This window comes from Branchiostoma floridae, chromosome 7 (assembly GCF_000003815.2).
Source record: "Branchiostoma floridae strain S238N-H82 chromosome 7, Bfl_VNyyK, whole genome shotgun sequence".
Lineage (NCBI taxonomy): Eukaryota > Metazoa > Chordata > Leptocardii > Amphioxiformes > Branchiostomatidae > Branchiostoma > Branchiostoma floridae.
This window is the reverse complement of record NC_049985.1, coordinates 17,214,695-17,239,798: the sequence shown is the minus strand read 5'-3', so window position 1 is coordinate 17,239,798 and position 25,104 is coordinate 17,214,695. Positions and strand designations below refer to the sequence as shown.

General features: G+C 46.6%; 4 protein-coding genes across 4 annotated transcripts in view; 2 read left to right on the top strand and 2 right to left on the bottom strand.

Annotated features, from left to right (window-relative positions):
- Positions 1-4,623: 4,623 nt before the first annotated feature.
- On the bottom strand, positions 4,624-7,021 carry LOC118419181. Its single transcript, XM_035825513.1, has 5 exons — positions 6,942-7,021; positions 5,962-6,012; positions 5,594-5,793; positions 5,103-5,291; positions 4,624-4,793 (listed from the first exon to the last, which is right to left on the bottom strand). The coding sequence occupies exons 1-5, from the start codon at positions 7,009-7,011 to the stop codon at positions 4,641-4,643; spliced, it is 663 nt and encodes a 220-aa protein (XP_035681406.1). The 5' UTR covers positions 7,012-7,021; the 3' UTR covers positions 4,624-4,640.
- A 171-nt stretch (positions 7,022-7,192) lies between these two features.
- Positions 7,193-8,971, bottom strand: LOC118420099. Its single transcript, XM_035826802.1, has 3 exons — positions 8,704-8,971; positions 8,071-8,312; positions 7,193-7,199 (listed from the first exon to the last, which is right to left on the bottom strand). Exons 1-3 carry the CDS (start codon positions 8,953-8,955, stop codon positions 7,193-7,195), a joined length of 501 nt encoding a protein of 166 aa, XP_035682695.1. The 5' UTR covers positions 8,956-8,971.
- A 7,970-nt stretch (positions 8,972-16,941) lies between these two features.
- LOC118420098 (tripartite motif-containing protein 2-like) lies at positions 16,942-19,152 on the top strand. The gene has a single exon (XM_035826801.1). The coding sequence runs from the start codon at positions 17,173-17,175 to the stop codon at positions 19,150-19,152; it is 1,980 nt and encodes a 659-aa protein (XP_035682694.1). The 5' UTR covers positions 16,942-17,172.
- Positions 19,153-21,608: 2,456 nt separating this feature from the next.
- Positions 21,609-25,104, top strand: part of LOC118420097 (probable L-cysteine desulfhydrase, chloroplastic) — a 25,143-nt gene continuing 21,647 nt past the window's right edge. Inside the window, exons 1-4 of the mRNA XM_035826800.1 lie at positions 21,609-21,766; positions 22,570-22,712; positions 23,623-23,739; positions 24,838-24,951. Coding sequence (XP_035682693.1) covers positions 21,651-21,766; positions 22,570-22,712; positions 23,623-23,739; positions 24,838-24,951 — 490 coding nt within the window. The 5' untranslated portion in view covers positions 21,609-21,650. The remainder of the gene's footprint in view (positions 21,767-22,569; positions 22,713-23,622; positions 23,740-24,837; positions 24,952-25,104) is intronic.

Sequence of the window (25,104 nt, the reverse complement as noted above, 5' to 3'; positions counted from 1 at the left end):
ACACACCGGACATTTGTGAGTGTCTTCCGTCTCGCGTTGTTTGACCGCAACATTCCGAAGTTCCCCTGTGTAACGGTACTGTCATCGGACTTAAGATTGTGCTAACGTACCAATTCATGGGTCATGTCGGACATTTGAACGTGACTCATCTTCGATAATCCGCTTCGGGTCAGTGTCGGCGCCGGATCCTGTGCATGACAACGGAGTATCCTGTTCGTCTTCTTCATGCAGCCACGACAACTTTCAAACGGACATTTTGAACTCTTTGCCAAAGACACTGTAATTTTGTACCCATTGTGCCTTATTGACATGTATTTGCATTTTGTTTGTGTTTTATGTACTTGTATTGTTGTTGTGATTGTGGCGACCACCCCGTGCAGTAATTTTTTTTCTCAGGTGGAACAACGTTTGGGCACCTTACCGGTGGCCGAGTCGAGCCTGGTTCCGTTGGTGTTTTTGTCCGGCAGTTCTCAATCGTGACCTTTAATGTGCATACCGTTCCCTTCCGCTCTCTCAAATTTATCTTATTTTGAAATGTTCATCTGTTCTAGTGTCCTTTGGATGTACCATTATAGGTGGGCGACCAAAACGTGAGTAGAAGCCGGACGTCTTTAATCCCGCGTCCATCCAAAATAAAGGGTCTTTGTCGAAGCTGGGCAAAGTAATTACATTGGTAGTCTGTGCGACTACTGGCGTCACTGTTTCCGCGCCTGTCTAAATACGGAAAAGAGGGTTTCCATTTCTGCTCGGCCTTCGTGCACGTTAGAGCCCCTCCGCTATTAGTCAGTGGTCCCTTGGGTTAGCACAGGGCCATCCCGATGCGACGCCAAAGTCACTCATTCTCGGTAGCCGTCCTGCTTCAGCACACAATTCTTCGGGTGGACTCCAGCAGTACAACCTTCGTCATCATGTCACACCATACAGACTGTTCAGCTCCGTGTCTGCACCCAAGCCCATGAACAGGTACGTCATCACACCCGGCTAATCACACCGTTGTCAGCGCACCAGCTTCACCATGTCGTCCTCCGTCAAACCAGACGTCAGGACGTCACCTGGACCTCGACGGCGACGCCGCCCACACTACGTCACACCATCACGCCATACGTCCCCATGTTGTCTCAACGACGACATGCCAGACACCAGGGTGCTAAATCACCGTCAGCTACGCCACGCCGGCCGCACACCTGTTCCACCAACGGCCATTCCATCGCCTGGTGCCCTCCAACGACACGTTGCCATCAAGACCACCTTGCCGTCCCTACATCACGTCAACGCTGGGCGCGTCATCACCCCCACTCCGCCACGCCGGCACCAGTCCTCCGTCAATCCCGACGTCATTGTGCGACTCTGCCATCCGCGTGCTGGGACTGCGCCGTCGCGTCCGTGCCCGACTGCAACACCGTCACGTGATACCTGACGTGAACAGCCTGCCTACACACCGTTGTGACAGTCACCTCGCTGCTGCCAGTCAACACGTCCACCGACGTCAACGCCCCCACCTGACCTCTACCACCTGCCTGTTGTGTGTTTCCTGCCTGTGGTGAACGCCAACCCCGTGTGGACATCAGGCATGCGTCAAGTCCTGACTTCCTTTGTGCTACCGAACGATCTAAGTAGACGGTTACAGATAATGAGTGATGGCGGCTTGACGCAGTTCGACGTGTCTCGGTACCTACTTTCCCGTTACAAGGCCTTCCACTGCGAATGTGGCGCGAAGCCGATGTGCCATTCAGTTCTCAGGGGGCTGAGTAGTCTTGGGACACCCGGGGTGAATCTCCAGGGTTTTTCTATTCCCTCCCCCTTCCCCCCTGTGAGAGGTCACTTTTTATGTTTAATGTTTATGATTCTGCAATTGTCAGATTTCTTTCTTTTGATTGACTGGCTCCGTAAAGGCCAAGGTCCCAGCAATCGTTTTTATGTTTGAGAAGCAATGGCCTTGTCATTGCTTCCCGGGTCCGTTTTCCTTTATTTGACCCAATGTCTTGTCTATTTGAGGATCAATGAAATCATCATTGTTCCCCGGATCTAAATCATAGGTCCAGTGTCCTTCCATTTCAAATTTTATTTCTCTTTTCAAATTGATCTGAAAGTCGAACTGTTTCTTTTATATGCTGTAAATAAGTTTATATTCTTTTCTCTTTTGGCTTCCCAGCCTCCTATTCGACTTTGTGTAACTTTTGAGGAAGCGCTAGGACGATGGTCGTTTTATTTGCACAAGGTCAGTGAGAAACTGTGGGGTCTTTGCCTCCTCCGTCCTGGCTCGCACTTGGTGACCCCCTGGGGTCCAACCCTGTGTTTCTACCTGCCCCAAGGTTGACCAAAACCAACGTCACCTCTGCTCTGCACTACCTGTGGTCACGTTCACAACATTCAATGCATTCTTTTTCATGTGTTTTATTATGTTAGGTATGTTCCATGCACACTGTGATCAAACAGCCCGTTTTGTTTCATGTTTAAGCGGACACCAATTTTCCTATTTTCCGTTTGGCTATGAAGAAAAGTGGTTAACGACACTCCAAATTTTTCCTTCTTTCTTTATCTCACCGACTTTCTTATCCCGAACAACTATATATCGTTTTCGAATTCCCTTTGGACACACTGAAATGCGTTTAAAATGCCACCAAAACTTTTTCCCCTTTTATAAAACAACACGATGTTTTCGGTAATGTTTCTTTTCAAAATCTTTGTGGGTCACAACATCTTCTCCCACATTGTAAATATTGTAGGTCAAGGTCATTTGCCTACTGGCTTTTACCTTGGTCTCCGCTATGGAGACGTTTCGTAGTCTGTTTTCTGTTCCAACGTAGACAACTAGCCACCTGTGTACTTTTTGTTCACTGTTTAGTTAATGAGATCCCAATTGTTCTAGTTAAGTTGTTTTCTTTTCTTTTCTTAACCCCATTAATTGCCTTTTGTACCACATGTGGGAACCGCCCACTAAGTCATTTTTTTAACTACCTGCCACACTCTGTATTCCGCTGAACTTCAAAGATGATGTACTTTTGTCTTACCTCTACTGGTTCTGTAATGGTTCGCTGACCATGCAGTGGGGACCGCCCACTACAGTTGCCGTTCCCAATGTTTTACTACCTCTGTACAACGTCGACATTATCAATAGTTTTATTTTTGTACTAATTTTACTTATGGTTTTCTGTATAACGACATTCTTCTTGGTAGTCCTACGTGTTGCGACATTGTTTTTGTGGTGTTACGTTGTATGATGCAGGGACGCATCATTGGCCGTAGGGGCGGGATGATGTAGCAGACATTACTTTAAGCCCATTACCTTTAGTTAGTGAATCGCCCCTGGGTGGAGCTTCCCCCGTATTTAACGGAACTCCCCCTGATCGTTACATAAAGTTTCTTCCTTGTATGACGTCACACATGTAAATGAGTCAGCGTGTCTCCGCCCTCAACCTAAACTCCTGTCCAATCATGACACATTCTGTTTGGCTTCCTCCTAAATTAGATGCTAGCTTGGAGCTAAAAAGTAGGGTTCCTCGCTGTCTTCTCTCTCTTCTGATTCGACTCTTTCCCGAAGACCTTCTCCAGACGTTTGGCTCCGTCGGATCGCCCGCCCTCTGGGCGGGCGGTCGGGCGGCACCGAGAGCTCTTCTGAGGCGGTCTGCACATTCTGGCTCATCCGTTAAAATAACTAGTGTACTTCGCGTTTGCTGTCTATCTCAGACAGCGTCGGTTCATCTCTTCCAAGCTACTGACCACTTTGGTAAGAGTTGCCGGTTCTATCTTCTGATGTGCGCTGTTGTAACTAAATTCGCTTTGTTTTGACTAAATTCGCTTTGTTTTGGGAGGGTCCCCTTCGTTAGAGATCCCAGGTTTAAGATTGATAATGTGTATTGTGTTTGTGCCATGCCTTGATGCTCAGTTGTATTCTGTCGTGCCTTTGATGTTGAGCAATGTTACACATCGTACGGAGTTCCGAATAAAGAGAATGTAAACTTGGAAAACCACCTTGTTTCGAGCCTTGATGTTACGGTGAGAGTTGAGAAAGTGTTTGCGCCAAATCCTCCCTAGTTTAGACTTTAGGTCGCTCCAGTACAAGAGCGAGGAGAGTGAGACTCCTAAAAGTCCGTTTACCACCTGGACGAGAAATACTAAAGTCTATTTGCCACAGTACCTTTTGTCCCCCAATCGGTCTATTGCAACGGAAGGTATTGAGACTTCTATGCTATCCTTAAATATATGGTCAGTCATTGGCTGGATGTGCTCGCCATGAAGAGAGAGGCCAGTCATTGGCTGGATGTGCTCGCCATGAAGAGAGAGGCCAGTCATTGGCTGGATGTGCTCGTCATGAAGAGAGAGGCCAGTCATTGGCTGGATGTGCTCGCCATGAAGAGAGAGGCCAGTCATTGGCTGGATGTGCTCGCCATGAAGAGAGAGACCAGTCATTGGCTGGATGTGCTCGCCATGAAGAGAGAGGCCAGTCATTGGCTGGATGTGCTCGTCATGAAGAGAGAGGCCAGTCATTGGCTGGATGTGCTCGCCATGAAGAGAGAGGCCAGTCATTGGCTGGATGTGCTCGTCATGAAGAGAGAGACCAGTCATTGGCTGGATGTGCTCGCCATGAAGAGAGAGGCCAGTCATTGGCTGGATGTGCTCGCCATGAAGAGAGAGGCCAGTCATTGGCTGGATGTGCTCGTCATGAAGAGGTATGCCAGCCGTTCCTCCCCGTCCGCACGGACCGCCCAGACCTCCACCCGGTACGGCCGGCCCGGCTCCAGCCCCGTCACCTCGTACTCAGCCTGACTGGTCCCCAACTGCGCTGGCGAGACCTATGGGGATAGACGTGGGTACTTGATAGGTAGGACACGGGAATTCATCGTGACTTAGCAATGCCAACATTCTAACTCTCCCCCCCCCCCCCCCATGTCTATAGTGGCTGTCCTTCTCATTGTCTCTCCCCATTATTCTTTCTCAACCTTTGATATAACTTAGTCTTTAAACCTTGTACAGCCTCCCGGTGGAGCCGCCGTCCCGCCGTACGGTTACCGTATACGGAGGCGGCACCGCGCCGCGGTACACAGCCGGCACGTTATGGGCCTTTAGTTTATTGGTACAGCCTGTACAAATAAAGCCCACACCTTGTACAGTCTGCCTGTGGCGCCCCCGTCCCGCCGTACCGTGACCGTATATGGAGGCGGCACGGCCCCGCGGTACACAGCCGACACGTTCACGCCGATCCTCGTCTCGCCGACTCCTGTCGTGTAGGTACCTCCGTACAGCAGCTGCGAGAAAACACCGCCACCTAGCGATTTCGTGTAGATTTCCACCTGGAGTAAACATAACACTTTTTATCAGCACATATTCAGCGATTGTAATAAATGCAAATCTAGATGGTTCCCACGCAGTAAAGATTTTACCAGGCTCACACTTTCCCAGAGGTACCGAAACATGGCGGACAGACATGGGCCCGATGTTCACACTTTAAGTCGACCCAAGGCGTCTTTAAGTGTGGAATCTGTCCAGTCCTTAAAGGGCTAAGGAGGTTTGAAAGTACGTTATCCTTCTCAGAATATGGCCAAGTGCTGCATGCGGTCGTGATGATTCAGAGTTTAACCGATACTGTCCTTACCTTGTACGTGGAGCGCGTCTGAAGTCCCCCAAAGTCGGCAATCTCCTCACTGGCGTTGCCCACGTCTACCGGAGGGAGGGTGACCTCTGAGAGTAAGGGCAGGTCCCAGATGTAAAGGCTGTACCCTTCAGCGTCGTTCCCCCCTCCGACGCGGTCCCACTGCAGACGGAGACTGCTGGGCGTCGCCACCTTCACAAAATCTGAGGGGAGGGGGGTGGTGTAGTTAGGGGGGGTACTATCACTACCAGATTAAAGTCTTTTTCTTTCGTGATATTATCAACCGACTGAACATGTATCCTCAATACTCTTATTCCAAGTAAAATCCACACGGCAGACGATTAAGCTTAGAGCTGGAAATGTTGCCTCACCTTTCCCCACTGCTGAGGTCAAACCGGGCCACGCCACGGGGAAGTTCACAACTGAGAAACACATAAAACATTGAGAACAATAAATAATAACAACATTCAGATCAGCGTTCAATCACTGCACTGCGGACATTGAGTAACATGTTTGTTTATTTCGATTATTCTTTACAAATAGCAAGTAAAAGTTCCTACCTCTTCCAGGAATCCATACAAAATTACAAAGAACCAAATAACATAAGAAGTCAAACATAAGTGTAAAAGTAAAAGTGTCTCTGACGTATTCACACATCACAGAGAAAGTGAAAGTGTCTCGAGCGTATTCACACATTATGGCGAAAGAGAGAGTGTTTCGGGTACACTCACATATTATGGCGAAAGTAAAAGTGTCTCGGGTGTACTCACACATCATGAAGAAAGGGGAAAGTGTCTCAGGCGTACTCTAACATTACGGAGAAAGCAAAATTATCCCGGGTGCATTTACACATGATGGAGGAAGAGAAAATGTCTCAGGCGTACTCACACATCACGGAGAAAGTAAAGGTGTCTCGGGCGTACATTATTAGGAAAGTGTCTCGTACTCACACATTATGGCGAAAGTGAAAGTGTCTTGTACTCACACGTCACGGAGAAAGTGAAAGTGTCTCGACGTAAGTGACTCGTACTCACACATCACGAAGAAAGTGAAAGTGTCTCAGGCGTACTCACAGATCATGGCGAAAGTGAAAGTGCCTCGTGCTCACACATTATGGAGAAAGTGAAAGTGTCTCGTACTCACACATCATGGCAAAAGTGAAAGTGCCTCGTGCTCACACATTATGGAGAAAGTGAAAGTGTCTCGTGCTCACACATCATGGCAAAAGTGAAAGTGTCTCGTACTCACATTATGGCGAAAGTGAAAGTGTCTCGTGCTCACACATTATGGAGAAAGTGAAAGTGTCTCGTACTCACGCGTCACGGAGAAAGTGAAAGTGTCTCGTACTCACACATCATGGCGAAGGCGACTCCGGACATCATGAATGCTAGCAGCACACCGATGCCGAGCAGATTCACCATCTTGGATAGATTCGTCTCGCGATTCTTCTTAAGGTGGGAAGAAGAATGTAAGTATCACAGACGCAAGTAGGAGAGCGTATCACCTAACTCCGCATAAGTAACAAACCAGTTTGTACAGTTATGGCGATGGCTGCTTCTTCGTATCCGAAGATCAGTGTGAAGGCTGTACAGTAAAAGCTGCTCAATACCTGAGTGTAAGTTTCATTTGTTTTTAGTACTTAAGGTTCTCCAGTACAGTGGAAGGTATGGCAGACTGGGATTTTCTTGTTAAAGGACACCTGCGAACATGTAACGTACATCGCGGTAGATCGGAGCCCCGTGCGTGTGCGAACATGTAACGTACCTCGCGGTAGATCGGAGCCCCGTGCGTGCGTGCGTGCGTGTGCGTACGTGTAACGTATCGTGCAGTAGATCGGAGCCCCGTGCGTGCGTGTGCGTACATGTAACGTACCGTGCGGTAGATCGGAGCCCCGTGCGTGTGCGAACATGTAACGTACCTCGCGGTAGATCGGAGCCCCGTGCGTGCGTGTGCGTACTTATAACGTACCGTGCGGTAGATGAGAGCCCCGTATGTGCGTGTGCGTACGTGTAACGTACCGTACGGTAGATCTGAGACCGTGCGTGTGCTTACTTGTAACGTACCGTGCGGTAGACCGGAGCCCCGTGCGTGCGTGTGCGTACGTGTAACGTACCGTGCAGTAGATCGGAGCCCCGTGTGTGCGTGTGCGTACGTGTAACGTACCGTGCGGTAGACCGAAGCCCCGTGCGTGCGTGTGCGTACGTGTAACGTACCGTGCAGTAGATCGGAGCCCCGTGCGTGTGCGTATGTGTAACGTACCGTGCGGTAGACCGGAGCCCCGTGTGTCGGCACGAGCATTTCCCCAGGTCTCAGCCCAGTGGCTTTTTGCAGTCCCGATGATTTCGGACCTGCCATCGGGTACGGTCTCGAATCTGCTGCCTAGAAAGTCGTAAAAGTTTTTTTCGATATTAGGATAGAGATAGAAAATTGAAAACATACCCAAGTACAATTTAGTGTCTCTACAATATCCAAAATAACACATTTTGAAAGTTAAATTTTGAACCTGTACTTCAATTGGTTGAGCCTGCAGCTCTGCCGCCTGTATTGCCAGCGGTTGGGGCTGCGGTCCCGCTGCTGGTTGGGCCCGTGAACCCGCCGCGTACCCGACCCAGTTCCAGGCGCCGGGTCTCCAGTCGCTCCGGACGTGTGGGCCCGGCTCCGGGTCCTTCTCAGGCCACGGGGTCAGCGGTGCCGTGCCGCTACGCACCGCCAGGCGGCTGTCCTGCGGGTGGTGCCTTTGGTGTTGTTACTCGTTAAAACATCAAACCATACGACAAAAGATATAAAATCATATCACAAATGACATCAAGTAATACAACAAAAAACAGCACGGCCGGGAGTCAGTGGCACCGCGCATAGCCAGGCTGCCGTCCTTAGTTTATTCAGCCATTGATCTTGGAGACAGGCGGAGTGTCCCTTCTGACATGTGACTGATTTACAAGGTCATAGTGGCCAACCATGGGATACAAAACTAAATATTAAGAAACATTGATATGGAAGTAAATTATAGATGATACAATATATCATAATAGTAAATCATATTTGATATACACAATGAATCGTCGTAGCAAAACCAAGAAATAAAATTGATAAATAAATAATACAGCCTGTACATGTGACAGTTGCAGCGGAGAAATCGCCTCGTCGATGTCCCCGTGAGCACCGGGCGGTAGGCGCGGGCTGGGCGGGCCGCTGTCCGACCCCTGCCCGCTGTCAGGCCGCTCGGCCCCCGGCTCCAACACGCGAAGCCCGTAGTCCAGCCGCAGGTCGTTCATGGTGGTCTCCCGGACGCTGCCCGTGATGCCGTTCACCATGAGAACTATAGCTGCCCCCGTCTCGAACTGGGAGGAGCGCCTACTGGACATCGCACATTGGTCCGCAGGTCTGCAAACAGCCGGTCACTGTAGACAGAGAACAGAACATTGATTGGTCTTTTACACTTAACACAGAGATAACTATGTACAGCACATCGCACATGGGTCCATGGGTCTGCAAACGGCCGGTCACTGTAGACCGGAAACAGAACATTATTGTTTTACACTGTGTACAGAGATATTTATAGCTGCCCCCGTCTCGATCCGGGAAGAGCGCCTACTGGTCATCGCTCATGGGTCCGTAGGTCTGATCACTGCGGGCAGGGAACAGAACATGGGTCTCTTACACTGTAAACAGAGATACCTATAGCTGCCCCCGTCTCCACCCGGGAGGAGCGCCTACTGGACACCGCACATGTCCAGGTCTGACCACTGTGGGCAGGAAACAAAGCATGGGTCTCTTGCACTGTAAACAGAGATACCTATAGCTGCCCCCGTCTCGATCCGGGAGGAGCGCATACAGCACATCATACATGGGTCTATAGATTTGCAAACGGCCAGACACTGAGACAGAGAATAGAACATTGGTCTCTTCCACTTTACACAGAGATAACAACAGCAGGCGGAGCGCCTATGGGACATCGCTCATGGCACCGCAGGTGTACAGACGGTCGAGCACTGGATATGCATGCATTTGTACAAAATACACATTAGATCTACAACACGCGGTATATGTGTATGGTACAAAAGCTCTAAGAGTATGAAATTTAACTGGGTAAACATAGCTGCAAACTTTTGTTGTTTCTTTGTTTCATCGTTTCGTTTTACCTGTCAATTATATATGTAGATATAAAATGATGACTATGTTAGTTTACATGTATTACATATATAAACACGGAAGGCCTTTAAACCGTTTGGGTGTTGCCCTCCCCACGGTTTAATCATTCATGATGACATAATAAAGAACAGCACCATTAGTAGGGTGCGGCCGCGGTAACAGGTGGCACAACAAAGACACGGCGACGAAATGTGCAAAAACGTGAGTCACGGCAAAGCCACCGCAGCTACATGTACAAAACAGCGAGTCACGGCAAAGCGACCGCAGCTACATGTACAGTTACATTCCCTCCGATCGGTGAAAACCTGCCTTTTGGTACATATCAATGGCGACGCCTACCTTACACTAGCTTACCTTACACCAGCAAAATGTGAAAGGAAACAAATCGGCTGTTCCAATAATGGCACTGATAAGTGACACACAAAATGACTATCCCGTGAAATAACTCCTTACGTGTCCCGTATAGCCGTATGATTTTACTGTATATGGTACATACTGTATAACGTATACTGCGTATCGTATGCCAAATATAACATATACTGCGTCACATATACTGTATAACTTATATATACTGTATATCTGGATAGTACCAAGCGCACCTCGTTGTGCCCTCACGTTAGACCAGGTTGCTTGCCCGCCGGCGCAGCTTCTTCTTGAAGCCGCTCCTGACCAGCAGGACGCTGGAGCGCCGTCTCTCCGCGGCGTCGCTCAGGAACAGCGAGGTGTCCCCGTCCTCTACTGTAGCGATGTCCGCTACAGGCGCGTCTGGTGCCGGGCTGGCATGGGAGGTGAAATGGGGAGCTCACGAATAAAGATATAGATTTTATAGCCTCTTTAAACCTCGTGTCATCATGCGTCATCATGTTTCGTTACATTCCATACAAGTTTTGTAACTACGTGGTTTATATTGATCACATTTCTTTCAAATTGGTCTATTTGAATTAAACAGAAGGATTGAAATAATACATTGTTTTGTCACATTCCTTCTCCTCCTTGTTCTTTTTGTCCTTTAAAAAGGGATTCCACTTTTTCCCATCTGGGGCCAAATGACCTGAAATTTGGCATGAGGTTAGATTGACAAAGACACCCAGACGTTTCGGTTTTACCATTTTTATCCCGACCTTGAAATTTACTACATTCAGATTTTTGGCCAATTTTGGACACAAATATATATTTAGAGCCCTCGTATTGCAAACAAGTGACCTGGAATGAAATAGAGAATTGCATTGAATATAGTCTGTGTAACGCAAACTCCGCTATCCGGAGCTTGTAGACTCCTCCCCGCGGAGTTTGTGCGCCGCTTGCTATAAGCCCGGGGAACCGTTGTGGAATGTTTCAACACCAATGGTGGGCCTGGATTCTAGTCGAGCCCCTATTACCATGGAAACTAACTTGTTAACGCTGTCACCGCTGGCGCCACGGGCCAGACAGGGGGGGCGGTGATAGCCCGGGTGCGAAATGTGATCATCCCACCCACACCCTGCTTGTTTGTTTGATGTAAATCCATTCAATCTTGCGTTTGGAAATTATAGCGTTTGGGGGGAAATGGAGTCACTTAATTTCAGCGATGTGAAGGCGGCGCTAAATTTTGAAATTGCATGAATATTACTAAAATCCTTTTAGAATAAGACTTGGTAGTTTACAGGCCTAAAGTCCGAAAAATATATGAATAGAAATAGAATACACGCCGGCGGTGCGTGTGGTTCTGAATAATAAACAAGTACCGTACCGACTCGGCGGTGAATTCAAAACGCGCTTGACGGCCGCCGTAAATCTGGCGACACTGCCGACCCAACGACGACAACAACAGACTTGATACTGCTGTCGAGAAAGCCATACAGGCGGCGAGCAGCGAGAGAAAACGTAGCGAGAACCACCACCATAGTCCGGAATCAGGACCAAGATTGCGAAACTTCCATTTTGGCAGCGAAAACTCGGGAGGGACGTCAGCGAATCTCGAATCGGCCTCGCATTCCACCAAGAAGACGTTTCTGGAAGTCGCCCGCCCGCCATGGAACAATCAAGATCGCAAACTTTTCACACAAAAACATCGCCAGACTCTTGAAGTTGCCGACCTTGCTTCGTGCATTGCAGAAATAATGTGAGAATCATGCGGCAGCTACAGCTACAGGCAGGGAATGAGGGATGGCGCCATTTTGAAAATTTGATTGTTGTTGTTTGTACGCTGGGGTGGCGGCGAATTCTTGTAAATGAGGGTTTGATTCGGATTTGTTTGTAGCTCACAAAAAACGCCTTACTTATAGCGCTTTGACGCTATGAATTTGAATGTATTTCTGCCGAGAAATTCGTGGGTTTACTCCATTTTATTTATCAACGTCTTGTGTAACATCGTAGCACAACGTGAATGCCGTAACCATTTTGTATATTTTATGGGCAAACTTCTAAATCGTAGCGTAAAATAACATTGATAAATACCATTGTGAAATTATGCAGCAAAGTTCAGCTCGTAACGAATTTGTGTTATTTGCTAACGAAAGTATATATGCTTTCAGTTCACTTCATTTTGTAAAAAAAAAATTACGACAAACTCTCCATTTACTTTTTTAGATAAAATGTTTTATTTCTTGAAGATCGACGGTCTAAATCAAAGAGATCGCAAACAGATATGACCCGTGCCGATGTCAATCACCTGCATAGCAACGCCACCCGATCCCCAGCAACAGAAAGCCGGCTGTGCGGCGCGGGGATGACGATTGCATGTAATTATCCATATATGGAAAACCGGCGGGTAAGCGCCTTCCCGCGTTTTAGACCCACTCCCCACCAAGCTGATCGGCGCGGCAGTATGACGGGCCTGAGAAGCGCGGTTAAATCAGGCTACATTGAATATATGTCAATAAGAATTCGTCGACGCTTTTTGAATGCACAACGTTTGGCCATTTATGTTCCAAACATGCATATTTCGGGCCCCTATGGTCTTGTATTTGGTCTGAAGATGTCTACAGGTACGGGATGTGCCCACTTTTTTTGCCATTTGTAGACCAAAATGTATATCTGAGTTCCTGTGTCATGAGGAATAAAGCAAAATGATCAGGAATTTGGCAGTCTGCATCTGTATCTATATAGCCGGTATAACCGCCCTTCGGTGTAACACACCAGCTTCTGCATCTGTATCTAAACTCGGCACAAAAAGTTTGGAATATTAAATTTGGCTGATCATATTTCCGTTGTTTCTGCATCAATTTTGATGTGTTATATATCAATAGAAAGCGTGTGTGATTTCCTTTCATATGGTATCAAACTCCTTATGGCTATAAATTCTTGGAACGAGCACCAGGGCTACTTACGTCAGTGGGTCACGAAAAAAAAGTGCCCAAATTTCAATTTTTGTGTTCAACTCTGTATCATCCTGCTGGTATGGGTGTGGGTGTCAATGATTCAATTTACCCTTTTTTTCACGTAATCTTTGGTATACAGAGCATCCAAGTTCATCTTTAACATTTGAGAAGAGTATGTGTGCCCTTTTGGCTGTTGATGACCGAATCGAGGTGTGGAGGCGGCAAGGAGAATGCCACGCTGACTGTCGCACGGATAGAGCGTAACAGCGCGTAGCGCTTGGTGGAGGCAGTGTCATGGTGTGGTGTATGTATGGCTGCCACAGGAAAAACGAAGCCTTCACCCTCATCCCAGACAAGACAACCTCAATGCTGTGAGATACAGGGACACCATTTTCCATGCAGTCGCAATGTCATACCTCGTCAGCGTGTGTGGGGGACCAAATGCAATTCTGCATGTGTTAGACTACAACGCCCGTCACACAGAGCAAGGATCAATGCAGACTGTGTGCGTGGACGGGCAGTGTAATCTTACAGAATGTCATTCGACCCCATATTGAAGGGGTAAGACATTGCGACTGAATACTGAATGGAGAATGGTGTCCCTGTATCTCACGGTATTGAGGTTGTTTTGTCTGGGATGATAGCCAACCTTGTTTTTCCTGTGGCAGCCATACATACACCACAACAAGCGCTACGCGCTGTTACGCTCTATCCGTGCGACAGTCGGCGTGGCATTCTCCTTGCCGCATCCACACTTCGAATCGGTCATCCAACACCCAAAATACACATATACTCTCCTCAAATGTTGAAGATAAACTTGGATGTTCTGTATACCAAAGATTACGTGAAAAAAGGATAGATTGAATCCTTGACACCCACACCCATACAAGCAGGATGATACAGAGTTGAACACAAAAATTGAAATTTGGGCACATTTTTTTCTTGACCCTCTGACGTAAGTAACCCTGGTGCTCTTTTCACGAATTTAAAATCATGAGGAGTTTGATACCATATAAAAGGAAATCACACACGCTTTCTATTGATATATAACACATTAAAATTGATGCAAAAACAACGGAAATATGATCAGCCAAAGTTCATATTCCAAACTTTTTGTGCCGAGTTTATATAGCCGGTATAACCGCCCTTCGGTGTAACACACCAGCTTCTGCATCTGTATCTATATAGCCGGTATAACCGCCCTTCGGTGTAACCCACCAGCTTCTGTATCTATATAGCCAACACCGTAACACACGCGGTTTAGGAGGACTGCATACACTCCCCACCAAACTAACAACTTACCCGTCTCCAAGCCTGCCCAGCCCGCCCTCTAACGTGACGTCCTGCCTGTACGGGTAGTCGTAGGCCGCCCTAACGTCCCGGATGTACGGGTACTCGCAGACCGCCCGGATGACCAGGATGCCAGTGGCCACGAACAGCGTCAGGAACACGGTCAGGTACCAGTTCAAGAACGTCTCTGCGTCCAGTTCCGGCACACCTGTCATAACACACGTACGGCAGGTAGTTCCGCCACACCTGTCATGCCACTGTACGGCAAAAAGAGCGATCCAACCGCCCGATGTATGCACGCTTGAGAGGATACCGTAGGTATGGCTCCGAACAATCGTCAGACAATACCGGCGACCTTGGTGCCGACGCCTCCAATTTGCCCGCCTGTTTAATAATTCATGACTAACTAAGCTGTCATTTCACGCTGGTTCTACAGGAGCACAAGAGTACAACAATGTGCAGTAATTAACGGAAGTGTGCGTTAATCCATTGTGCAATTAACTGGCTTCTACTGCATAGTGATAGCAAGGACGCGAACAACAACAAGCATGTGCCAGATAATAGACGAATAAAATTCTATTAAGTTATATGTTAAAGCATTTCCTTTCCTTGTAGAGTAACAGTCGTAAATACTGATACTAGTGATGGCATTAGGTCGTGAACAACAGCAAGTGTATGTGCCAGATTATAAGAAAAAATAAGGTATATATTGCATATAACAGTTACTGAAACAGTGGTATACATACAGAATACAACACGGTGTATTCCGTATTACCCGAGGTACCAGCCCGACCACGGGAAGGATCGCCCTGAGGTTGATCTGACCCACGGCTGGGACCGAGCGTGATGCGGAATACACCATGTTGTATTTTATTTATGTCATATGCATACCCACCTGAGAAAACACATATTTCGATGCGAAATGCACCAGAAGTTGAGAAAATGTTGTGTCCTCGAACAAAAGATTGTAACAACAGTAATTCTAACGTCAGAATCCGGTATTCGAATTTTCAACCGTGCTGTATTCGGCCCGTTCGAAATAGTTCGATTCACTCGAAGGAAGCCTGTGTGATACAACTTAAAACGGAGTTCCGTGTATGGGATGTGATACGGAAAGTTATCACACGCTCCGGAACACCCGGATCGAACGTTTTCGCGTCACAGGAATAACATAAAGTTGGACATATACTTCCATGAAGGTTAGACATCCAGGCAATAAGATACACCAAATAGCAGTTACTCAAGTAATTGGATGTGATTTTGGAAACAGTCAGACGTTTCAACTAGCATCCGTTATTTTTTAGTGTCACTGCACGGATTCTACCTGACACATCTGACCGTTTCCAAAATTATATCTAGTTGCTTGAGTAATTGCTAATTAGAAATATAATTCACTTAAAACATTTTATAGAACATGTACGCTCCACCAATTATACTACATTGGCACAATACCAAGTACCTATTAATAGATGTATCTACATTTGTACATCAACTTTGACCTAATGCTCCGTTGCTTTGTTTGTAAAATGTCTTAAATATTGTCATTCTTAGCTCTAAATGGGCATATTTTGGACTGAAATCTCAAATAAGCCTCAACAATTCAAACCCCTTTGCGAGCCTTTCACCGCACCATTTCCCCATTCCCCCAAACACAGAAATTTTGCAATTTCGCGGTCGTTCTGCCACATTTCTAAGGGCGGCCGAGAGCGGTACTGCAGATAAGGCTGTCATAGGGTTGATAGACCCTATTTATGAAAATGCGAAAATAAACAAACCATTGGGCTTAAAGCCAGTGCCCGCTTCTCCAGAATAACCCAGACATCCTAATATATATATCTTGGATAACCCTTAAAACTATTCAAAACACGAGTTGACATGGAAAGGTCTGAAATCTCACTGCCGTGCGAGGACTCCATACAACGTCATGGCCACCAATAGAGTCAACACTAGTATTAGAGTAGAAAACTGTTCATAACTGTCCATTGTTAATATGTATATCTACTATGTTCATACCATGTACTCGCAATTAGCCCTCGGGCACGAACTTGCAAATAAACTTCTTCTCTATTAAAGATGTATGAATACATCCACTATGTGTTCTATGAATGTAACTCACTCACAAATCAATGTGACTGTACAAGGTGCTTTGGGGCTGCTTGTCTGTTGTAAGCGTAAAGTTTCAAAGAAAAAAAAAGTTGACTGGTTTACTTAAAACATTGCATACGATGTCAGATCAATTCCAATAAAAGCTATATTTGTATTAGCTAAGTCATATTTCTCCATGTACGCCTCTGTACATTGTTAGTGCCTTGAGTAGCTAAAAAGTGGTAGATTTCGTATGAGGTATGTACTGGTAAATAACTTGTCATATTCCTGTACGCTTGCATTGCTTTCACAGCAAAAAGTCGAGAACTATGATGACATCACAGACCCCACAGATGAAATGTGTCAGGGAAATTTGATGGGTCACATTTCCGGTATATCATTGGAACTTTGCAAACTGGGCGCTAATTTTCAATGTATCAAATACGATATAGAATAGACGGAATAGTAGCATGTATTTTTTCTATTTATATATAAATACTGTATGTCATAATGAAAATATTTCTGGGTAAATATATTGTTCTGTTCCACTAATAGCTATTAGTATGAAATATTTCATGCCCTTCTATGTATTCGTTGCACTTTACTCCTTGTTAAAGTACAAATAAATCAATGGAACATCCCAGGTATCACGAGTTAACGGTCAATAAAGCAAAAGTATATTTGTTTAGCCCCATCTCGACATTGTATTATGTAAGAGTAGGCCGAGTTCCAAAGTACATGCGCACTGAGTGAATAATGGCGTCCAACGCAATCAGCGAAATTACCGACGAGTTTCTAGTCTGCCAGATCTGTTTGGAGAACTTCAAGCAGCCTAAGGTGCTGCCGTGTCTTCACACCTTCTGCCAGCCGTGTTTGGAGAGGCTCCTGGCCGCAGAGCCGGTAGGAAAACTGGACTGTCCAATATGCCGACAGGACGTGCCCCTCCCAGAAAATGGCGTCCAGGGGCTAAAGTCCAACTTTCTTGTTGGCAAACTGCACGACATTTTACAACAACAGTCCAAGTGGTCAGCAAAAAGGGGAGCATCGGAACCAGAAGAAGACGGAGTTCCGTGTATGGGATGTGAGAAGGATGAACCTGCAAAGTTTTACTGTCTCGAATGTACCGACTACCTGTGTCAGGTGTGTAACGACGCTCATCGAAGACTCAAAGGCACAAGAGCTCACGAAGTTGTAACAGTTCAAGATATGCAGTCTGGTAATAAAAGGGCAAGGGAGACCTCCAAATGTGAGACTCACAATGAACTGCACAAGTTCTACTGTGACACCTGTCACCGGCTCATCTGTCTGCACTGTGTGGTCACGGTGCACAAAGATCACCAGTACGTGGAGATAGAGAAGGCGGTTGAAAGTGAGGGGGCAAAGATCAAGGCAAAACTTGCAACGGTCAAGAACACAGTAGGCCTGCATGAGGAGTGGGTAGGCGAGTTGCGATCGATAAAGGACAACTGGTCTTCACAGGTACAGCGTACAGAAGAGCAGATTGAAAAACAGGCGGCTAATATCATCAATGCCGTTAAGAAGATAAAGCAAGATCGAATCGGTCAGCTTCACACCATGAATACTGCTCGGGAGAAACAGCTGCAAGCCGCCATGGAGGCAGCTGAGATGGACCTGGCCTCGGCCAAGAGCTGTGTCCAGTTCACAGACAACGTGTTGGAGTACGGGAGTCCAGCGGAGGTCATGTCGGTGGCCAGAGAACTGACCAGACGGCTGGATGAAACCTCAGACAAAAACGCCATAAACAAGGCTGTCAAACTAATCAAAAGTATCGAAGATTTTACCTTAGACCCTCAGGAAGATAACGTGATGGCGGAAGTAGCCAAACTTGTTGGCCGAGTAAGGAAAACAAGAATACCGATGTTAGGTTCATCTCAAACAAAGCAAGTACGAACAAACGTTGTGATGAGTCGTAGTAGCGCGCCCGCTTTAGACCACATCAAAACTGTTGGAAAAGAAGGCAATAGAGACGGACAGTTTAGTACACCGCTCTCCCTAGCTGTTACCACAGATGGATTCCTTGTAGTGGCCGAGTTTTACAACGAACGTTTGCAGATCTTAGACAAAGATGGTTCCTTTAAGAACAAGTTTGATTTGTGGTTCAAGCCATCGTGTGTGGCAGCACTGACAAACGGTGAGCTGTTGGTGACCGGAAACGGAAACAGAATTCACGTGCTGAACACGCAGTGTTCACGTGTCATCCAGGTGAAACGAGCAGCTGCAGGTGAAGATACAAAAGGTATCGCTGTTGACGGCTTGGGACGAATCATCGTTACTATCGGGTGCCAAGTTTTTGCACTCAGTCCCAGCGGTGACGTCATGGTGAAGTTCGGTGGCAAAGGTCAAGGTCAACAGCAGTTGAGTTCATCCCTTCGTGTGGCCGTGAACAGCAGTAACCACATCATCATCAGTGACAACAGGAACAACAACATCAAGGTATTTGACCCATCCGGTGGTCATCTCTACACGTGTGGGTCATCTGGCTCCGGCCATGGTCAGTTGGATAGCCCCTACTGTGTCATCACGGACAGCGAGGATAACATCATCGTGGCTGAGTTCGGCAATCATCGTGTTTCCATGTTTGGTTCCGACGGTACATTTATGACACACGTGATAACACAGGAGGAACATGGACTGTTCCGTCCAATGGGAGTGGCACTAAGTCAGGACGGACATTTGGTCATTTCGCAATATCATTCTGTCAAGTTTTTCAAATAAAATGAAAAATAAAAATAAAAATTGCACAATCCATCCGCTTTACGTAGTATTTCTTATGGATATATCATCATGACTATCATATATGTGACATAGCGGGGCATATCTGCATGAGGGGGGGGGGGTCAATTCCATGGGGGGCACTTTTGAATGTTTGTTAATTGTATGGGGGGGGTCCTCTCGCATTGATTTCAAGACTTATCTGCCATTAAAGAATGATAACCATGGCATGTCCAGAATACAAGAGACATATGACCAAACTGACGTTTTCCTGCAGTACCACAGACTATTGCTAGGAGGTCCATGATAAATTTCCATTCGACCTTCCCACATACTGAATACTAGTACTCAAAAGGGAAAATGTTCAGGGTGGTTTTTTGTAGTGAACTCTTCATTGCATATATAAAATCACCGGGAGATTTTTGTTTTGTGTTCTGTCCGCCTTTGCCACCACTAAGACTCCATTTTTTGTCTCGAAATTACATCCATGCGAACATTTTCTACTTTACGGTACCACAGGGGCGTGCACAGCAGTTTAATATGGACATCAAACAAAAGTCGTTACTGGTATCTAGGGGAATCAGTCCGCTTTCGCAAACACAAAACCTAGTATAGTAAGGTTTATAGTCATGTCTACCACGTTTTTATAGTCAAAGATAGCGATGTTTCAATGCACGAAGAAATGATCTTAGAACGCCAGTGGGTGTCGGACATACACCACCAAATAGATTCCTAAAAAGTCATATGTATATATTTGCACATATATATTTAGCCGGTGCGACAATACACGAAAAACGTATTTACTTGTAATACATAGACGATGTTTTTCTGTAGTATGTATTACAAGTAAATACGTTTTTTCGTGTATAGTCGCACCGGCTAATATATATTATAACGTTACTTCGTACATAGCTGCTCTCCGGGTTTCGGTACAAAAATTGCTATCGTTTTCCGGACGAAGTCTGGCACACAAATTCCAGTCTGACACGATAATCGATTGTTACACACAACCCGGCCTCTCAAACATCTGCTTTGAGGCTTCATGCTCTGACCTCTTGACCTTTTACCAGGCCCCGCCCCGGTCAAAGGTGACTGGCGAGGTCGGGGTACAGAAGGAGCAAGGGGTGCAGGTGGTGACGGGACAAACTACAACAACAACAACAACAACAACAACAACAACAACAACTACAAGAACTTAAGTTACAGGTAAGGAGCGCCTCTATTCCAGTGTGGATGTTTAATTGCTTGGATAAAGCGTTATGTTAGCCGCTATGCGCGAGGAGTGCAACGGTAGAGATCTCATGCAACCGTTATCTTTGCAGCTGGGGCCCTGATCAGAGTTCGATTTTGTGCCACGTCGCTGCAGCTGAGATCTCCCACAAAGTTAGATCTTGTGCCACGACTGTGCAGCTGAGATCTCCCACAAAGTTAGATCTTGTGCCACGACTGTGCAGCTGAGATCTTCCACAAAGATAGATTTTGTGACACGTCGCTGCAGCTGAGATCTCCCACAAAGTTAGATTTTGTGACACGTCGGTGCAGCTGAGATCTCCCACAAAGTTAGATTTTGTGACACGTCGGTGCAGCTGAGATCTCCCACAAAGTTAGGTTTTGTGCCAGGTCGGTGCAGCTGAGGTCTTCCACAGCTAAATCATGTTCGGCGTGTCAGTAAACAGGCGAGGAACTATCGAACTGTTTAGCGGTCTTTAGAGACGTTTCAATCCTGACTGCACGACAACGGGAGGCACTATATAAGTCACGTTACAGCCTGCCTGGGCCGCCCAACCACACGGCGGGTATTTTAATCTAATAACGTTCACGGTACCGATTACAAGTTAGTTAACAACAAGATTAACATAGACACACAGAACCTACTGATTCCGACCCAAGGGCGAACCCGAGGCAGCCATCAACATAAGTACAAACCAATCTTTGCAAGAACAGACACATACAAGTACTCATATTTTCCTAGAACAATTCCGGAGTGGAATTCCCTGCCTGGCGCGGTAATAATTATAAGTGCTCCCACAGTTGAGAGCTTCCGCACCAGGCAGGAGGGCTGCCCGCCCTAACCCGGGACCTCAGCTCCCTTGCAGGGTTATATGGGGGTAACCCATGATGATGATGATGATGATTACGCATGTGCAGCGACATGAGTTGTGGGTCCTATGTCAAAGGTAAAGGCCCCTAAGACATAAACATATTAATTAGTAAGTCTGGACATTGTTACACAAAAATGATAATGGTCAGAAACTGTTTACAGGTCAGGGACCTTGACCTCTGACATATTACCCTGTCGCTGTGCTTAGAAGTATTAGAACCCTGAATGTTGTTCTTAGGGGTTAATATTCACACTTGCCGATACTGAACAAAAACTTTGATACTTACTAGTTATTAGTACCGAACATGCTGACCCCACGCACCCCAACCCAACTGATCACAGCTTCTCACCTTGTATCCAGGAGAAGCCCTGTCCTGCGTAGGCCAGCCCGACACCAGACATGGAGTTTGGGGTGAGGTGCAGGGAAGACCACTTCCTGTTTGAGGCCGGCACGGCTATGTGCAACCACGGGTCGTACGGGGCCATTCCCCGCAAAGTGAGGGAGAAACAGCAAAGGTACGTCAAAACCAAACAAAGTCTCTTCTTGATATCAGTTCCATCTGTCAACTTTTGACTAGTGTGATGTATGTATTAGACTGGTCTCATTCCTGAAGATACAGACATCTGTCGCACCACAGTCGCTGATACTGTAGCTAGTAGTGGATCGTATGTTTTCCGTAAGGATCGTATGTTTCCTAGTAGTGGATCGTATGTTTTCCGTAAGGATCGTATGTTTCCTAGTAGTGAATCGTATGTTTTCCGTAAGGATCGTATGTTTCCTAGTAGTGGTTCGTATGTTTTCCGTAAGGATCGTATGTTTCTTAGTAGTGGATCGTATGTTTTCCGTAAGGATCGTATGTTTTCCGTAAGGATCGTATGTTTTCCGTAAGGATCGTATGTTTTCCGTAAGGATCATATGTTTTTCGTAAGGATCGTATGTTTTCCGTAAGGATCGTATGTTTTCCGTAAGGATCATATGTTTTCCGTAAGGATCGTATGTTTTCCGTAAGGATCGTATGTTTTCCATTAGGATCGTATGGTTACTTAGGCACCCCTGTTATAGAGACATCTGGAGCCGCATAGTTCCCGTTGAGAGCTTTTATTCAGGCTATCACCCATAAGTGCGAACTTCATGTACTACTATCATTATGCCGGAAGTTGACACTACAAAACTTGTCTGGGTGACTGACTGAACAAAGTTCTAAGCAGGAACTCCCGCTCCGGATGTCTTACTGAGGGACAAACACAGTGCCAAGGCCTGAGAAATGAGTCCATGCTACTGAAGTCTGATCTTCTAACAGCCCTGTTTTACTGTCCAGCCTCCATCTGGAGATAGAGCGCACCCCGGACCGCTGGTTCCGGGAAACAACCCCCCGACTCTTCCAGGAATCTGTGTCTGCTCTGGCCGAGTTTGTAGGGGCCAAGAAGGAGAACCTCATGTTCATACAGAACCCCACTACTGGTGAGTCGTGTGTGTGTGTGTGTGTGTGTGTGATAAGTTTGTGTGTGTGTGTGAGTTTGTGTGTGTGTGTGTGTGTCTGTGTGTGTGTGTGTTTGTGTGTGTGTGTGTGTGTGTCAAAGTTTGTGTGTGTGTGTGAGTAAGTTTGTGTATGTACGTGTATGTGTGTGTGTATGTGTGTGTAAGTTTGTGTGTGTATGTGTGTGTGTCAAAGTTCGTGTGTGTGTGTGTGAGTAAGTTTGTGTATGTACGTGTATGTGTGTGTGTATGTGTGTGTAAGTTTGTGTGTGTGTGTGTGTGTGTGTTTGTGTGTTTGTGTAAGTTTGTGTGTGTATGTGTGTGTGTGTCAAAGTTTGTGTGTGTGTGTGTGTAAGTTTGTGTATGTATGTGTAAGTGTGTGGGTATGTGTGTGTAAGTTTGGGTACGTGTGATTATGTGTGTCTGTCTTTCTGTTAGCACCACGCAACACATATGTCTCCCAAATTGTCGGGAATTTCATCCTCCACTGCATACTAGTACAGAAAAGAAATCAAACCCAATAGTATTCATTTTAGATTTAATTTAGAAGTATCACTAGTTGATGACCCCTATTTCACTTAATGTCCACTTTGTTATTGTATCATTATCATCATTGAACTTCCATACATGTATTTTTGCAATTAGCCTTCAGGCATGAGTTTGCAATGGATATTATATTATGTATGTGTGTGTGTAAGTTTGTGAGTGATTGTGTAAGTTTGTGTGTAAGTTTGTGCCTGTGTATATGTACAGCCTGTTTAACCACAGTTTTACTGTGTCCTCAGCTGTGGATTCCGTCCTCCCCGTTCCATGTGTAAGATTGTGTTTGTTTGTGTTTGTGAGATTCAGCTGTATAACATGAGTTGCCCCTTGTTGTTGTTTCCTCGGTTCCCAGCTGTGAACTCCGTCCTGAAGTCCTTCCCGTTCCAGCCCGGAGACGCTGTTCTGGTCTCAAACCTGACCTACGGAGCCGTCCGCTTCACTGCAGAGGTGATCAAGACCTACGCTCCAGGTTAGTGGCTCCCTGGTTCTAGTCCCACAGCCCAGACCTACGCTCCAGGTTAGTGACTCCCTGGTTCTAGTCCCACAGTCCAGAACTATGCTTCAGGTTAGTGACTCCCTGGTTCTAGTCCCACACTCCAGGTTAGAATCACGTTAGTGAGTCCCTGGTTCTAGTCCCACAGTCCAGACCTATGCTTCAGGTTAGTGACTCCCTGGTTCTAGTCCCACAGTCCAGACCTATGCTTCAGGTTAGAGACTCCCTGGTTCTAGTCCCAAAGTCCAGACCTATGCTTCAGGTTAGTGAGTCCCTGGTTCTAGTCCCACAGTCCAGACCTACGCTCCAGGTTAGTGACTCCCTGGTTCTAGTCCCACAGTCCAGACCTATGCTTCAGGTTAGAGACTCCCTGGTTCTAGTCCCACACTCCAGGTTAGAATCACGTTAGTGAGTCCCTGGTTCTAGTCCCACAGTCCAGACCTATGCTTCAGGTTAGTGACTCCCTGGTTCTAGTCCCACAGTCCAGACCTATGCTTCAGGTTAGAGACTCCCTGGTTCTAGTCCCAAAGTCCAGACCTATGCTTCAGGTTAGTGAGTCCCTGGTTCTAGTCCCACAGTCCAGACCTACGCTCCAGGTTAGTGACTCCCTGGTTCTAGTCCCACAGTCCAGACCTATGCTTCAGGTTAGAGACTCCCTGGTTCTAGTCCCACACTCCAGGTTAGAATCACGTTAGTGAGTCCCTGGTTCTAGTCCCACAGTCCAGACCTATGCTCCAGGTTAGAATCACATTAGTGAGTCCCTGGTTCTAGTCCCACAGTCCAGACCTACGCTCCAGGTTAGAGACTCCCTGGTTCTAGTCCCACACTCCAGACCTATGCTCCAGGTTAGAATCACATTAGTGAGTCCCTGGTTCTAGTCCCACAGTCAGACCTACGATCCAGGTTAGAGACTCCCTGGTTCTAGTTCCACAATACAGACCTACGGTAGTGAGTCCCTGGTTGTAACAGTATTTTTTACTGCACAAATGGTCCAGACATACGCTTCACTGACCAAGCGGGCCATGTCGTATGGTCCATAAATTGATTCTCAAACTGCTGATTTCCCACCCACAGGTGCAGAGTGTGTGGCACTGGAGATCTCTCCCCCCGTCACCAGTGCTGAGCAGATAGTGCAGCTGTACAGGGACACCCTGGAGAAACATCCCAACATCAAACTAGCTGTTATAGGTGAGAAACATCCCAACATCAAACTAGCTGTTTTAGGTGAGAAACAACATCAAACTAGCTGTTATATGTGAGAAACAACATCAAACTAGCTGTTATAGGTGAGATCCCACGTAGAGACACGCACAGGACCTGTTAGACAAGGTGATAAACATC